Source organism: Schistocerca serialis, chromosome 8 (genome assembly GCF_023864345.2).
Source record: "Schistocerca serialis cubense isolate TAMUIC-IGC-003099 chromosome 8, iqSchSeri2.2, whole genome shotgun sequence".
NCBI lineage: Eukaryota > Metazoa > Arthropoda > Insecta > Orthoptera > Acrididae > Schistocerca > Schistocerca serialis.
Genome location: NC_064645.1, coordinates 205,446,132 through 205,464,805, shown reverse-complemented (window position 1 = coordinate 205,464,805; position 18,674 = coordinate 205,446,132). Strand labels below are relative to the sequence as shown.

General features: G+C 39.5%; 1 protein-coding gene across 1 annotated transcript in view; it reads right to left on the bottom strand.

The window, feature by feature from the left end:
* The window catches only part of LOC126416252 (ankyrin repeat and IBR domain-containing protein 1-like), a 567,140-nt gene that overhangs the window by 139,805 nt on the left and 408,661 nt on the right, over nucleotides 1-18,674 (bottom strand). Inside the window, exon 15 of the mRNA XM_050083876.1 lies at nucleotides 11,043-11,153. Within this exon, the coding sequence (XP_049939833.1) occupies nucleotides 11,043-11,153 (111 nt within the window). The remainder of the gene's footprint in view (nucleotides 1-11,042; nucleotides 11,154-18,674) is intronic.

Genomic DNA, 18,674 nt, shown 5'->3' with positions numbered 1-18,674 from the left:
CCCAGATATTTTACAGAAGTAACTGCTACCAGTGTTTGTTCCGCTATCATATAATCATACAATAAAGGATCCTTCTTTCTATGTATTCGCAATACATTACATTTGTCTATGTTAAGGGTCAGTTGCCACTCCCTGCACCAAGTGCCTATCCGCTGCAGATCTTCCTGCATTTCGCTACAATTTTCTAATGCTGCAACTTCTCTGTATACTACAGCATCATCCGCGAAAAGCCGCATGGGACTTCCGACACTATCTACTAGGTCATTTATATATATTGTGAAAAGCAATGGTCCCATAACACTCCCCTGTGGCACGCCAGAGGTTACTTTAACGTCTGTAGATGTCTCTCCATTGATAACAACATGCTGTGTTCTGTTTGCTAAAAACTCTTCAATCCAGCCACACAGCTGGTCTGATATTCCGTAGCCTCTTACTTTGTTTATCAGGCGACAGTGCAGAACTGTATCGAACGCCTTCCGGAAGTCAAGAAAAATAGCATCTACCTGGGAGCCTGTATCTAATATTTTCTGGGCCTCATGAACAAATAAAGCGAGTTGGGTCTCACACGATCACTACATAGTAGATTCTGGGTTTCCAAAAACGACATGATACTCGAGCAAAAAACATGTTCTAAAATTCTACAACAGATCGACATCAGAGATATAGGTTTATAGTTTTGCGCATCTGCTCAACGACCCTTCTTGAAGACTGGGACTACCTGTGCTCTTTTCCACTCATTTGGAATCTTCCGTTCCTCTAGAGACTTGTGGTACACGGCTGTTAGAAGGGGGGCAAGTTCTTTCGCGTACTCTGTGTAGAATTGAATTGGTATCCCGTCAGGTCCAGTGGACTTTCCTCTGTTGAGTGATTCCAGTTGCTTTTCTATTCCTTGGACACTTATTTCGATGTCAGCCATTTTTTCATTTGTGCGAGGATTTAGAGAAGGAACTGCAGTGCGGTCTTCCTCTGTGAAACAGCTTTGGAAAAAGGTGTTTAGTATTTCAGCTTTATGCGTGTCATCCTCTGTTTCAATGCCATCATCATCTCGGAGTGTCTGGATATGCTGTTTCGAGCCACTTACTGATTTAACGTAAGACCAGAACTTCCTAGCATTTTCTGTCAAGTCGGTACATAGAATTTTACTTTCGAATTCACTGAACGCTTCACGCATAGCCCCCCTTACACTAACTTTGACATCGTTTAGCTTCTGTTTGTCTGAGAGGTTTTGGCTGCGTTTAAACTTAGAGTGAAGCTCTCTTTGCTTTCGCAGTAGTTTCCTAACTTTGTTGTTGTACCACGGTGGGTTTTACCCGTCCCTCACAGTTTTACTCGGCACGTACCTGTCTAAAACGCATTTTACGATTGCCTTGAACGTTTTCCATAAACACTCAACATTGTCAGTGTCGGAACAGAAATTTTCATTTTGATCTGTTAGGTAGTCTGAAATCTGCCTTCTATTACTCTTGCTAAACAGATAAACCTTCCTCCCTTTTTTTATATTCCTACTAACTTCCATATTCAGGGATGCAACGGCCTTATGAGCACTGATTTCCTGTTCTGTACATACAGAGTCGAAAAGTTCGGGTCTGTTTGTTATCAGTAGGTCCAAGATGTTATCTCCACGAGTCGGTTCTCTGTTTAATTGCTCGAGGTAATTTTCGGATAGTGCACTCAGTATAATGTCACTCGATGCTCTGTCCCTACCACCCGTCCTAAACATCTGAGTGTCCCAGTCCATATCTGGTAAATTGAAATCTCCACCTAAGACTATAACATGCTGAGAAAATTTGTGTGAAATGTATTCCAAATTTTCTCTCAGTTGTTCTGCCACTAATGCTGCTGAGTCGGGAGGTCGGTAAAAGGAGCCAATTATTAACCTAGCTCGGTTGTTGAGTGTAACCTCCACCCATAATAATTCACAGGAACTACCCACTTCTATTTCACTACAGGATAAACTACTACTAACAGCGACGAACACTCCAACACCGGTTGCATGCAATCTATCCTTTCTAAACACCGTCTGTACCTTTGTAAAAATTTCGGCAGAATTTATCTCTGGCTTCAACCAGCTTTCTGTACCTATAACGATTTCGGCTTCGGTGCTTTCTATCAGCGCTTGAAGTTCCGGTACTTTACCAACGCAGCTTTGACAGTTTACAATTACAATACCGATTGCTGCTTGGTCCCCGCATGTCCTGACTTTGCCCTGCACCCGTTGAGGCTGTTGCCCTTTCTGTACTTGCCCAAGGCCATCTAACCTAAAAAACCGCCCAGCCCACGCCACACAACCCCTGCTACCCGTGTAGCCGCTTGTTGCGTGTAGTGGACTCCTGACCTATCCAGCGGAACCCGAAACCCCACCACCCTATGGCGCAAGTTGAGGAATCTGCAGCCCACACGGTCGCAGAACCGTCTCAGCCTCTGATTCAGACCCTCCACTCGGCTCTGTACCAAAGGTCCGCAGTCAGTCCTGTCGACGATGCTGCAGATGGTGAGCTCTGCTTTCATCCCACTAGCGAGACTGGCAGTCTTCACCAAATCAGATAGCCGCCGGAAGCCAGAGACGATTTCCTCGGATCCATAGCGACACACATCATTGGTGCCGACATGAGCGACCACCTGCAGATGGGTGCACCCTGTACCCTTCATGGCATCCGGAAGGACCCTTTCCACATCTGGAATGACTCCCCCCGGTATGCACACGGAGTGCACATTGGTTTTCTTCCCCTCTCTTGCTGCCATATCCCTAAGGGGCCCCATTACGTGCCTGACGTTGGAGCTCCCAACTACCAATAAGCCCACCCTCTGCGACCGCCCGGATCTTGCAGACTGAGGGGCAACCCCTGGAACAGGACAAGCAGCCATGTCAGGCCGAAGATCAGTATCAGCCTGAGACAGAGCCTGAAACCGGTTCGTCAGACAAACTGGAGAGGCCTTTCGTTCAGCCCTCCCGAATGTCTTTCGCCCCCTGCCACACCTTGAGACGACCTTCCACTCTACCACAGGTGAGGGATCAGCCTCAATGCGGGCAGTATCCTGGGCAACCACAGTCGTAGTCCGATCGGGGGATGCGTGGGACGAGCTGGCCGTCCCCGACAAACCCCCATCCGGAACCCCACAGTGATGCCCATTGGCAACAGCCTCAAGCTGTGTGACCGAAGCCAACACTGCCTGAAGCTGGGAGCGAAGGGATGCCAACTCAGCCTGCATCCGAACACAGCAGTTGCAGTCCCTATCCATGCTAAAAACTGTTGTGCAAAGAACGTCTGAACTAATCTACAGAGTGTGCAAACAAATCGACACAAAATTTAAACGGTTATTAAAATACAAGATTGCCTAGTAAATGCAGTAATGCTGCTACTTGCGCACTGCTGACACACTGCTCGGCGGCGGAAGGAGACTACGCGATTTTACACTATTCAGGTACTAAAACGCGATGCTACAACTCTCAAATACTATAATACGCCAGAAATTTATGAATTAAACAATGCAAGTACCAAAAACACGCAAAGAAATTAAGAATTAAACTATGTAACAAATGAGTGAGCTAGGAGTATACGACTTGCTGCTGCAGCTGCTTATCCAACAGCGGCAGGGAGCACACTGACTGTGACCAACCGACACTGGCCGTTCAAAACAAAAACAGAAGACAAACGACTACGCGAATTTACACTATTCAGGTACTAAAACGCGATGCTACAACTCTCAAATACTATAATATTCCAGAAATTTATGAATTAGACAATGCAAATACCAAAAACACGTAAAGAAATTAAGAATTAAACTATGTAGCAAATGAGTGAGCAGTTCCTGGCGCAGTTCCATTTCTTTCACTGATACTAGAGGATGAGCTTTGTGACATGTTTGAAGAGACTGTCTCGACATCAGAAGCTGAGTGGTGCTTTTCAATGCTCAAGAGAATTTAAACGTTTCTACAAAACACTTTGAAAGAGGAATGACTGAGTGCCTATGAAAAGATATTTGTGTATAAAACCAAAGCTTTCAATTCAAGAGTGACAGACTTATTTGCCAATCATACACAACCATACATCAAACCCGCCCCCCCCCCCCCCCCCACTTACAACTGCAATTTAAAAGCGACCACACATATCCTGTGAGCAGTGAAGAAATCTGCTTTGTATGTTTGTATGTGCGAGAGAGATTTTCAGAATTTGTGTTGCGATTTACATCTCATACAAACATGTCAAAAAGATAGCTGAAGCAACCACTTTCTCTCTCTCCCTCTCTCTCTAAATGTTAAATGCTTCTTATTACATTCTCTAGGAATATATCAAAGACTTACTATGCGTAAGAAGGGCACTGTTGTAGTAATCAGTTTAATTCTGTTTCCCTATATGTTTTGTTTGATATGATATATTACAAAATATATGAATTATTGACAAAATTTCATAATATAATGGAAGGAAACATTCCACATGGGAAAAATTATATATAAAAACAAAGATGAGGTGACTTACCGAACAAAAGCGCTGGCAGGTCGATAGATAGTCTTTAAATATGTCTGCTTGTGTCTGTATGTGTGGATGGATATGTGCGTGTGTGCTAGTGTATACCTGTCCTTTTTTCCCCCTAAGGTAAGTCTTTCCGCTCCCAGGATTGGAATGACTCCTTACCCTCTCCCTTAAAACCCACTTCCTTTCGTCTTCCCCTCTCCTTCCCTCTTTTCTGATGAGGCAACAGTTTGTTGCGAAAGCTTGAATTTTGTGTGTATGTTTGTGTTTATCTATCGACCTGCCAGCGCTTTTGTTCGGTAAGTCACCTCATCTTTGTTTTTATATAAAATTTCATAATATGTTTGATGCTACAAAACAAATCCCCCCCCCCCTCCCCCACCGCCAATGGAATCTCTTAGCAGCCGCCACTGCTCTCAGCGCAGCTTTTATAAAGGATTCTCACCAGAAAATGCCAAATGTGATCTAACAAATTAAGTCCTAGGACAGAGAAACAAGGAGAATGAAATTGATGGTATATTCTGTGACTGTGACGAAGCCTTGGATTATCAGTAGTATACATTTCTGGTTGGAAAATAAGACATTACAGCACATTTACAGACTGCATCACAGAAATAAAACTAAACTGAAAACAGGGGTGCATAACATGTGAACCCCACAAGATTTGGTACTTGGTTTCCTCATGTTCTTAACAAAAACTACAATGTTTGTGTCGTAATTAAGGGCCAAAACTCAACTTTACCAGACACAATCCACACAGTTTTCTACAATGGTTCACAGCCATCAGTTTAAGTCTTCATTTTAAAGAGAATCATATACTCAGTTCTAGACAAGCAAGAATGGCTTGCTAATAGATAAAACTATAAATTGGGAAGAAATATTGGTAACATCAAAGGCCATTAATAAGTATATTAATCAGATTTTTAAAGGCAGTATCTGCAAGATGGTCTATGATTAACAATCAGACCTAATTTTTTAGAAATGTTTCTGCATTATGAAACTATCATTTCTGTAACCATAGTCTTGCCAATAAAATATTACATAACCCATATGAATGGAAACAGACAGATTAATTTCTTTAGTTTAATATTTTAACTTTGTCAAAATGCAGCCGAATATTTCAAGGTAAGCAAGCAAATCTGAATCTACAAAAACCGATTTTCCACTAATTGTATGAAATATTCATTTACAGATTTTTAAGAACAAAGTAAAGCAACAGCAATTAACTTGGATCTCATTTCTTCAGTCCTACTTCTTAGCCTGGTGTTTTGAGTGACTTTTCACAATTAATCCATGACAGATTTCATTTAATCTTTTTTGTCATACTTCCAATTTCCTGTGCGTGTCTGTATCTGCCAGAACTATAAAAGTGAGAATGTGTATCTACATTTGACTGTAGATTATCATTAAAATAGTTAACTGAGAATATACTCTTTAAATCTAGTGAATGAAGGCTACTTCACATTGCCAATGTATACTTGACTTACTCCATGCCCAAAAAGATTGTCTTACAAGATGTGATCTATACAGCATGATGTACCAATATGAATATATCTAAAGGGACCACACTGCAGACAGGACGTTAAGCACTAATGAATAGATGAATGAGTGATATCTTGTTTGAAACAATGTCTTAAGTTCTCTTGTAGTGTGTTTTTGTGTCTCATTGATCCATCAATAACAATAAATTTGCTCAGCTTGGTGACAAAGGTATAAAAGTCAACACAGTTATGAAATTCATGGTATATATTGTCTGTTTGATTATTTTTATATTCAGCATCCACAGTTTCATAATAAACTAATGCGTGCTGTGAAAATCCAGTTCATTACACACAGAGGTCAACTTTTTCTCAAAAGGGTGTGAACTTATTAAACTCTCCAGTGTTCTCTTATTTTCATCACCATCATTTTCCAACTCCAGTTTCCTGGGTGTGGTGTACAAGCACTCACCATCTCCTTCTGTCTTCATACATCTTCTGTTTCAGGACAACTTCCCATTTGTGTCCCATCTCCTCCACATCTGATCTTACCGTCTCTATGTGGCATTTTCTTAGTCTTCCCCGAGGTCTTCTTCCTATGACATTCAGGTTGAAATACCTTTTGGCAGATCTTCTGCTGTTCATTCTCATTATATGACCATACCACTGAAGTCTACATTTCTTTATGACACTGGTAACAGTCAGCTCAATATCAGATACTTTTCGATTAACCTCAAACCTGATTGTGTCCTTTCTAGTTGGTTGGTTCACAGTTCTAATGAATCTCATTTCTGTTGCCTGAATTCTGCCGAAGTCTTCGTTTAGTAGGGTACATGTTTCTAAACCGTATGTTAGCATTCATGCGAAATAGGTGTGGCACATGGTTGCTTTTGCTTTTCATCATGTTTTATCATCACAAAGAAGATTTATGATTTGATTGTAAAAACTGGGTGCTTTCTGTGCTCTTCTGAGTATTTCCTGCTTAATAGAGGTGTCTTTCGAGATCATGCTTCCTAGGTACTCCTTCTAGAAATATATTTGAGGTTGTTCCTTGCCTGTTGATGGTCATTTCCACTCTCTTTGTTTTACTTATTTTGTGACTGAAATTTTTTAATGTGTTGTTCCAATCATTAAATTTCTTCTGTTCTTCACTTCTGTCTCTCCCCATACTATCAAATTATCAACAAAAACCAGGACACTTGGTTCACTGTCTATTTTCTTGATAGATTTTATGATCTTATCCATTACTACTACAACCAGGAGTGGTGATACGGCACTTCCTTGTAGGACACCTCTTTCTGTTTCAAATCATTCTGATCATTTGTTGCCTATCTGCACACAGCTGTAACAATTATTTTCTGCTGCAGAAATATGTTAACAATATCAGCCACTAATTTTTAAATTTGTTCTATTATTGTTTTAGCATTTTCTTTCAATCTTCAATCAAAAATCTTTGACAAACAGTTCGATAACAGAAAACAGTTAGCCCTAGTGATAATTTAACTATAAATTTAATAAGAGACAAACAACGTTTTCATCATGCTTCCTAAAATTTTAGAGATTTCACACACTTTTAAGTAACAAAAATTTTGGTTAATATTTTACTGTTACTATAGAAGCATGATGATTAAGCACTTTACATTGTAAATATCAAAAATATTTTAATGCAAAGTAAGTTGTACTCTAACAATAATGTTAAAATAAAGCAATACAATAATCAACTTAACGTAAATGTTCTTTTTCTGCTATCGGTAGGGCCGCAAGAACATTAAGCAATGTGATTGATTTCAATCACTTTAGTATCATCTCTGTACACTAAAAGAAAGGAAAAAAGTTGAAAGTCAGAATACAATTTCCAAGTCCTCAACTAGACAAAATATAAAACAATGTCCCCCCCTCCCCCCAGCTGCACATATGTGGATTACAGTGAAACCATTTGCTCATGATGTGATGACATTCTATGTTATCTGTGGTGTCACCGCCAGACACCACACTTGCTAGGTGGTATAGTATACATCGGACCCGCGTGTCGCCACTGTCAGTGATTGCAGACTGAGCGCCGCTACACGGCAGGTCTAGAGAGACTTCCTAGCACTCGCCCCAGTTGTACAGCTGACTTTGCTAGGTATGGTTCACTGACAAAATACACTCTCATTTGCCGAGACGATAGTTAGCATAGCCTTCAGCTACGTCATTTGCTACGACCTAGCAAGGCGCCATTATCAATTGCTATTTATCTTGTGATGCATGTGCCGTCAGACCGGCGTTCACCGATTATGGATTAAAGTTAAGTATTCCAACATATACGTACTATTTTTGCTGGTCTCATATCCCTGACCTGTTCCAGACCTCACACCATCCTGCGTGAGCTTAAACGTGTGCCTTTCGGCTACCCGTCACTGTGGATTGGCTGTCTTGCCAGTCCACAAACATTATCCTAACAAAGTTGAAACATATAACTAAACTACACTGAGTGAACATCCCCTCCTCCTCCTCACTGCTGTGTGTGCATCAAATGTCATACATAACCACAAACACTGTTTACAGTGTCTTCAGTGACACTTGTAAGGATTTGAAGTTACATAAACCTTATTCATAAAGGCAAAACACAAATAGATTATGTGCCTAAAAATGCTCCATTTTTTATATAACTACATCTGTTAACATTAATAGGAATCTTATTCAAATATTGAAGAAAAGGAAGTACTTTTCAAGTAGCTACGGTGCAATAAAAAGTGGCATGAAAAGATGTAACAAATATTAAATGAATAAATCCTTTATTGGCAATGTATTCAAAGGAATAAAACATATAATTATTTTATTTCCTGAAACGGCAAGAAGATCTGAGTTTAAAAGAATAGGTGCATTCATAAAACAGGTAGTGAAATGATGTAGATTGTCAGTAACATTGGGAAAAGTTCTTGTAATTGCGCCAATAAAAATAAGAGTATATAAAATGTCAGTTGCAATCTCAGCTGTCAACATAATTTTTTCTAAAAATAGATAACTATCACAATAATTATTAAAATGGTATATAAATATAATGAACAACCTTTACAGGATAAAACTGTGCACCAGAGAAGCAATTAAAACAACAACTTTGCCTTTTGTTGACATTACTCTGATACTGCTACTTATGATGATTGTGGATTTAAGGAGACTAAACATCTGAGGTTGTTTGATTCCTATTCACACCACAGAACAGAATCGGTGTAGAAACATGTACCTTATCTGTCTGTGTCTTGAGTAAATTCAATTTGAAAGTGTGACAAAGTTTTTGAAAAACTTGTGTAACGTGTGTCTAAAGCAGGACATAGGTATCAGGATGTGGAAAACTGCCTGAAAACCACATACAGAATGGCCAGGACATGGGCCTTCATCATACAGATTTGAACGGAGAGCAGCCTGGCTCCCCATCACCTGGAAGCAACCACTTTTAACATCCACAGTTACCCAGGCTGGTGACAACCTTCTGCTTCCACAAATTATATCAAAGCTTTGATCTGCAGTATCTTTCTTCTGCTTTCTCAAATTCCACAGAGACTTCTTAGGAGAAAGGATAAGGCAGAATGGCTTAACCATGGCCTGTGGGTTGGTATGTTAGATCATGGCTTAAGCCAAGATCATTGCCTTTGGGATAAAATACTAAACTATCTGAATGCTTAAGTATTCTTTTTAAGTTCAAAACTTTTAATCTGTTACAGAAGTTAATTTTAGTGTATCTTTACTACAGAGGTAAGGTTTGATTCCATTAAACTATTGATGAAGCTCTCACTGGACAATTTCCATTTTTAATTTTTACATAGAGGAAATAAATAATTCAAGAAAGGAATTTTTAAAATCACTGAGTGCATCTTCACAATTTCTACCTTTTTAAACATGTAACCTAGGAAACAGTTTATAACCCCATTTTCACATACCTCTGCAAGTGTATACAGGGAGTCTCAAATCTTTAGAATCAAATTATATGGAAAAAGGACGTTTCTAAACCACGTATTTTGAAATAAGAAACTAATGGTCACAAATGAATATGAATGATGGTGTAAGATCTTGAATACTGGCTGTATGGTCTTCAAGAAAATAAGCAAATAAATAATGATAATAATAATAATAGTAAATGAATCACAGTTGAGTGTGATGCATATGTTTGTAAATTGCTCATACAGACTGTGTTTAAAAAAACAATGTCTGCAACACTGACATTGTCGACACTACCTTGGAAAACTGTGCACAACTGTCTGCAATGTTGGCAAGGTGGTGTTTACCAGTATTTGCATTTCATGGCTGGTTGCTGATGATGGATCATTACTTGGTACAAAATCCTGCAGGAACACATTTAATATATGGCCCAGCAGGATTTAGAACCCCAAAAGCTGAATGAACATATATTCCTAAGTGAAAGAAAGTTTGCCACTCTAGATAGAAACATATGAGAAACTGGATTGTTTAAGTGACAGAGTGGTGGCCATGGCCCATTACAAAAAATTGGTCTTACATTACAGTAGAGTTTAAGGAGATAGTGTTGGATTATGTGTAAAAAATACGTAACCCTACAAATATCTCATTAGAGAAAGCAGAGCTTATTCAGAGATTCATAGCAGCCTGTGTTCTTGCATGTGAGTATGGTATATTTGGCTGGGAGTTCCCTTTTGGGTAGTTTGGCTGCCTGGTGCAAGTCGTTTTGGTGCCACTTCAGCAAACTGTGTATCGATGATGATGAGTACAAAAAACACACACACACACACACACACACACACACACACACACACACACACAATCCTCATCAGAGAAAATTCCTGATACAGCTGGGAATTGAACCTGGGGCATGTTCATTAAGAGTCAGCAACACTAATCATAAGACCACTTACTGCTGACTGTATTCTTGCACAATAGGCTTTAGTTCCTCATCTCAAAATACTCAGTTTAGGATTCTCTCTCCCTTTTGTTGGACATGGAAGGTTCTTTTTTTTTATTTAATTGGGGATACAAACAGATTAACCTTCACTTGCGTAAGGTCCCTAGCACATTGCCTCACTTTCCTAGTACCTTGTCTCACTTTAGAGAAGGATGAGAGTACTAACTAAATACTCACATCCTCATCAGAGTCCATTGGCTGCCATTCAAGGGGTATTCCCATGGTACCAGGATGTCCCTGCAATTCTTTGACCCATGGGTTTGTCATTACTGCCTGATCCATTGGTAACTGCACAGGATAAAACAAAAGCAAGTTGCATTGAAATTACCTGTAGTACACACCTAGTGTTCATAATTTAGCAATGACAAATGATTTGCAACTAAATTTCAGGGAAACTACTCCAACAAAATAAAATGTAAGCAAAAATAATTGTAGCCTTCAACACAAAAAGCCTGTATAAACTGGCTTGAAGATACAACACTAGATTATTACTAATCATTACTTGGACAGTTATGCCTTGGCTTCTCTGTTTATCACAGTTTGAATGTCACTTGGGAATTCAACAAAATTTTATGTACTATTGCAACTGTCTCTATATTTGCCTATCCAAACAACATAAATGGATAATTTATCTTTTCCAATATATTTATCAACAAATTTTTTTATTGGGTCATTTTTACCTTTGCAAGATCCTTCTTTACTGTAAATGTATTGCCTGTTTATATTTTGTTGTATCAAGCAATCCTTTATAAATGTACTGTATGGAAAATCATTATGTACATCAGTCAGCTACCACAGTTAAAATACCACATGTATGAATCATAAAAATTACTCAGAAGATAAGTCTTGTTCTCCTTTTTGTAACTACGTTTTCCTGCACTAATTTTAATCCCAATTGTAGGAGGGAACTCAAAGAAATAGAAAAGTAAGGAAAGAGGATGGAAGAGTATACGGTAAGCAAAGACTTCTTGCTATGCTCCCCTTAAGGATAGTTTTGACAGTGCAATCGTTGGAATCATTATACCATTATATGGATGAACATAGTAGTGATGTCTTGCACAGTTGTTTTCTAAGGTAGGTGGTTAAAGGTTTGACATACAAAATTCATTGGGTGCTCAGCATGCTCTCAATCTGTTCATCTAAATAGGATGTGTGTTGATGAACCTTCTACTGTATAACACACTACAACCGCACTACAACAGGTTTAGTCCATTCACTAAATACATGTCACTGAGAAATATAAGAACCGATCACTTTGAAAAAGACTGTCTGCCAAATAAAGCAAAAAAGGAAGGGAGAAACAAAGGAAACAATGAAGGAAGATCAGGTTCAGTAATAAGTTCATTAGAGACATAACACAAGTTCACATTCAGGAAGGATGAGGAAGGAAACTAGCCATGAGCATTTGAAGGAACCATCCCACCATTCACCTTAAGTGATTGGGTAACTCAAGGGAAACCTCAGCTGTATGACTTGAGGGGGATTTGAACCACCATCCTCCTGAATGTGAGTCCATCGTCTTACCACTGTACCAACTTGCTCAGTAACACCTGCTAAACAATATTGTTTTGCTGTTTGCACACTTTAACTTGCTTCTCAGCTCCCAAATCCTCAAATGATAGTATGCTTCCCTATTATGTTTTTTTAGAAACAACATCCATCCCCCATAGTACAATGTCATGATATTTTAACTTCTTGTTTCTCAGTGCACCAATATCTTCCTACATGAAACACTTCAACATCACTCCAAGAGTAGTGGAAATAATAAAAATCTAAACCAAATGAGTAAAATGTGTGTTTATCAATCATATTAAAACTGGGCTTACTCAAAGAATTAAGGTAAATGGATAACACAGGACTAGGTGGAATCATATACAGATGACACTGTACTTACAAAACTGTAAAATTACTGTCATAACAAATTAATTACTATCTTAATTAAGGAACTATAGAACAACAGTCAAAATACAGCTGTCAATGATGTTATACATATGTCAGTCCATTTAGACAGTATATGGCAATTTAGTTGAAACAAATCTATAGTAAAGCTGAAAGAAATAAAAACTAACACGCAGCAATTAGTCTGGACACTCCTTATAAATATCAAAATAACTGTCTATTCACTTCTTGATGACGGATCATCTCCAAGGAACTGCACAGTGACAAGTGACTACTAATTCTTTCTCTCCTAGATGGAATCAGTGAGTAGTACAGTAATCAGGTTATCATCCCATCACTCTCCTGGCAGTACGAATCAGATTTTTTAAAATAAGAAGCACTACTTTTCCTTCAAATAGCTTCTCACTTGTTGTCTACTGAGTCGACTGCATACTTATTCTCTAACAAGGAAAACTCTCAAACTCCAATGGGGATCAAAATCAGGTCCTGTACATGATGGCCAGACAAACTGGCTGCTCAGTAACTGAACTGGAGAAATATCATAATACTAGGGTGGAATAAGTACTACTGACTTTCACAGCAAACAAAAGGGGTTTGTTCAGACTATGCAGGTATCTGAAAACCCCTTCACTGGATACTTTCTACAGGGTGAACATTAATAAAACCGTGAAACTGAACGGATGGACTCCTGACTGGAATTGGAGGAAAGAAAGGCCCTATGAACGTATGTCTGGAGAAACATCAAAGCACAAGAGATGGCAGTGACAAATGACAGTCCGTCTGACTACATGCTACATGTTCCTTGCGTGTTGCATGCTGTGTGGTTGATGCAGCGTACTGTACACACCAGAATGGTCTGGTATTCAAGTCAAGAACAAACCAAGATGGTGTTCATGTATGGCCAAGTAAATGGAAACAGTGCATACACCTCATTAGGAGGACCAGGTTCTAAAAGATATTGAGATGAACCCAAGTACAAGCTGCTCCAGATCTGGTGTATGCAAAATCCACCATCTAACAGCATGTTCATCTGCCTGAAAGAACCCATGTTCACACAAACACCCAAAAAGGGCTTGAAACATCATGTGATGTGTTTGGTGTCCGGGAGAGTATTTGTTCTAGTATAGCTGTGCTACCTCTCAACCATTTCCATCTGCTTGGCTAAACACAAACACCTACTGGCTTGTTCCCAACATGCATATCAGACCATTCTGCTGCTTACAGTACACTGTGTCAATAACACAGCCTGCAACACACAAGGAACATGCAGCACATGATCATGGGAACTGTCATTCATCAGTGCATCTACTGTGGCAATGATGCATTTCTGGACACATATTCATAGGACCTTTTTCCTCCATTTCCAGTCAGGAATCCATCCCTGAAATTTGTTGGTTTTATTACACGTTCACCCTATTTAAAGAACAGAAATCATTAGTCAAAAACAGGAAAACACGTGGTTTACAAATAAAATTAGAGACGAACTCATCACATAAAATTAGCAAACTGCACAGTTTAAATTTATGTCATACTAAGGAAAGTACTAATACTTCTACATAAAAGTGATAAATCCGCAAAATGGGGCTCATAATGTTTGTGTGATCAGCAACTATTCTCATGAAGTGGAATGCAGTGTGAGATACCACAAATGACCAAATTAGGGAAGAAAAGGAAATTTACTGATTCAAAAATCACACTGTATGTGAAAGCGGAAAGTTACGAGAGTGACAATGAATTTATAGATCTTTTTTCAAGAACAGTAAAAAAAAAAAAAAAAAAAAAAAACCTCCATCAAGACTCTTAAGAACTCTGCAGTCACTCTTATTATCAATTACATTCCCTTCAACTACCTATTCTCACCTCCCACAACTGGGGATGACACTGAAATGTTATAAGAAAAAGAAATAAAAAATAATTCTCCAGGCCCTGACACAATCTTCACTGATCTACTTGATTAGTGTTCCACGTACATAAGCCCATTTTCAAAATCATACATGCCTTACTTGAAGACGGACTGTACCCTAGTTAGTGAGGAGAGCAGGGGAATTTCTGTTGCTCTACAGAAAGAGGGAAAACCAATGACACACCAATTGCAATATTATGTGTATCATTCAACATTATGTTGCTCTAAGACTAGACAGATTCTTGGAATCACAGAATATTATTTCATCTTCCAAACATGAATTACATAAGAAGTCATGTGTACATGGTTAGTATGAATTTCTTGATCAACACTCAAAATAACGGTCATCAATGATTTGACACCCACTGTTGAATTACAGGGCTATTACAAATGATTGAAGCGATTTCATAAATTCACTGCAGCTCCATTCATTGACATACGGTCACGACACACTACAGATATGTAGAAACACTCAAGTTTTGTTCGGCTGAAGCCGCACTTCAGGTTTCTGCCACCAGAGCACTTGAGAGCGCAGTGAGACAAAATGGCGACAGGAACCGAGAAAGCGTATGTCGTGCTTGAAATGCACTCACATCAGTCAGTCATAACAGTGCAACGACACTTCAGGACGAAGTTCAACAAAGATCCACCAACTGCTAACTCCATTCGGCGATGGTATGCACAGTTTAAAGCTTCTGGATGCCTCTGTAAGGGGAAATCAACGGGTCGGCCTGCAGTGAGCGAAGAAACAGTTGAACGCGTGCGGGCAAGTTTCACACGTAGCCCGCGGAAGTCGACGAATAAAGCAAGCAGGGAGATAAAATTACCACAGCCGACGGTTTGGAAAATCTTACGGAAAAGGCTAAAGCAGAAGAATTACCGTTAACAATTGCTACAAGCCCTGACACCCAATGACAAAGTCAAACGCTTTGAATTTTCGGCGCGGTTGCAACAGCTCATGGAAGAGGATGCGTTCAGTGCGAAACTTGTTTTCAGTGATGAAGCAACATTTTTTCTTAATGGTGAAGTGAACAGACACAATGTGCAAATCTGGGCGGTAGAGAATCCTCATGCATTCGTGCAGCAAATTCGGAATTCACCAAAAGTTAACATGTTTTGTGCAATCTCACGGTTTAAAGTTTACGGCCCCTTTTTCTTCTGCAAAAAAAACGTTACAGGACACGTGTATCTGGACATGCTGGAAAATTGGCTCATGCCACAACTGGAGACCGACAGCGCCGACTTCATCTTTCAACAGGATGGTGCTCCACCGCACTTCCATCATGATGTTCGGCATTTCTTAAACAGGAGATTGGAAAACCGATGGATTGGTCGTGGTGGAGATTATGATCAGCAATTCATGTCATGGCCTCCACGCTCTCCCGACTTAACCCCATGCGATTTCTTCCTGTGGGGTTATGTGAAAGATTCAGTGTTTAAACCTCCTCTACCAAGAAACGTGCCAGAACTGCGAGCTCGCATCAACGATGCTTTCGAACTCATTGATGGGGACATGCTGCGCCGAGTGTGGGAGGAACTTGATTATCGGCTTGATGTCTACCGAATCACTAAAGGGGCACATATCGAACATTTGTGAATGCCTAAAAAAACTTTTTGAGTTTTTGTATGTGTGTGCAAAGCATTGTGAAAATATCTCAAATAATAAAGTTATTTAGAGCTGTGAAATCGCTTCAGTCATTTGTAATAACCCTGTACTTCACCATGTAGAACTTTCTATGTCTTAGAGTCTTCAACAATATGTGTCCATGATTCTGTCTCATATTTTCCAATGTCATCAACAACTAGGTCACTGTGTGAGGCTTTAAATCCAGCAAAGGGCTTCCTTGGTTCTTGGTGCTGAGTAATCATCAGTTTTTTAACAGCCTTCATATTAGAAACCATGTCTCACAAAATTAGACAAAACTCGTAACACATACAACTGAGAGTAAATACTCTTTTTCAGTCATATCTCAGCTTTTAAGACTTCTTAGGTTAACAAAAGGGCTCCGCAACATTTTAACTCTTTAGTTTATTTCTTTGCCTTTCCATTCAGTCTTCAGCTGCTATAAATACCAAAACACATCCAAAGGTTTTATGATTTATTTATCAATACAACATTCTTTTCTGTGTGTTGATTATATATTATTTTAGAAACACTATAAGTGAGGAGGATGAGGGGTCAATAGTTTCTCCCTTGTTCATCTTCTTTTTTGTAAAGCAGAATGAATACTGGCTGGCTAGCAGCTACTCACAGAGGTTCAGTATGGGCTGTAATTAGTGTATGGTGGCAAAAATTGGTAGATACAGTAATGTATCCCCATGAACCATGGACCTTGCAGTTGGTGGGGAGGCTTGCGTGCCTCAGCGATACAGATAGCCGTACCGTAGGTGCAGCCACAACCGAAGGTATCTGTTGACAGGCCAGACAAACATGTGGTTCCTGAAGAGGGGCAGCAGCCTTTTCAGTAGTTGCAGGGGCAACAGTCTGGATGATTGACTGATCTGTCCCTGTAACACTAACCAAAACAGCCTTGCTGTTGTGGTGCTGCGAATGGCTGAAAGCAAGGGGAAACTACAGCCGTAATTTTTCCCGAGGGCATGCAGTTTTACTGTATGATTAAATGATGATGGCGTCCTCTTGGGTAAAATATTCCGGAGGTAAAATAGTCCCCCTTTCAGATCTCTGGGCGGGGACTAGTCAAGAGGACGTTGTTATCAGGAGAAAGAAAACTGGCGTTCTACAGAGCGTGAAATGTCAGATCCCTTAATCGGGCAGGTAGGTTAGAAAATTTAAAAAGGAAAATGGATAGGTTAAAATTAGATATAGTGGGAATTAGTGACGTTTGGTGGCAGGAGGAACAAGACTTTTGGTCAGGCGAATACAGGGTTATAAATACAAAGTCAAATAGGGGTAATGCAGGAGTAGGTTTAATAATGAATAAAAAAATAGGAGCCTGGACAAGGTACTACAAACAGCATAGTGAACGCATTATTGTGGCCAAGATAGACACGAAGCCCACGCCTACTATAAGTTTATATGCCAACTAGCTCTGCAGATGACGAAGAAATTGAAGAAATGTATGATGAAATAAAATAAATTATTCAGATAGTGAAGGGAGATGAAAATTTAATAGTCATGTGTGACTGGAATTAGAGAGTAGGAAAAGGGAGAGAAGGAAACATAGTGGGTGAATATGGATTGGGGGAGAGAAATGAAAGAGGAAGCTGCCTGGTAGAATTGTGCACAGAGCATAACTTAATCATAGCTAACACTTGGTTCAAGAATCATAAAAGAAGGTTGTATACATGGAAGAATCCTGGAGATACTAGAAGGTATCAGATAGATTATATAATGGTAAGACAGAGATTTACGAACCAGGTTTTAAATTGTAAAGCATTTCCAGGGGCAGATTCTGAACTGTAGATTGAAACTGAAGAAACTGCACAAAGGTGGGAATTTAAGGAGATGGGACCTGGATAAACTGAAAGAACCAGAGGTTGTAGAGAGTTTCAGGGAGAGCGTAAGGGAACAAATGGCAGGAATGGGGGAAAGAAATACAGTAGAAGAAGAATGGATAGCTTTGAGGGATGAAGTAGTGAAGGCAGCCGATGATCAAGTAGGTAAAAAGAAGAGGACTAGTAGAAATCCTTGGGTAACAGAAGAAATATTGAATTTAATTGATGAAAGGAGAAAATATAAAAATGCAGTAAATGAAGCAGGCAAAAAGGAATACAAACGTCTCAAAAATGAGATCGACAGGAAGTGCAAAATGGCTAAGCAGGGATGCCTAGAGGATAAATGTAAGGATGTAGAGGCTTATCTCACTAGGAGTAAGATAGATACTGCCTACAGGAAAATTAAAGAGACCTTTGAAGAAAAGAGAACCACTTGTATGAATATCAAGAGCTCAGATGGAAACCCAGTTCTAAGCAAAGAAGGGAAAATAGAAAGGTGGAAGGAGTATATAGAGGGTCTATACAAGGGTGATGTACTTGAGGACAATATT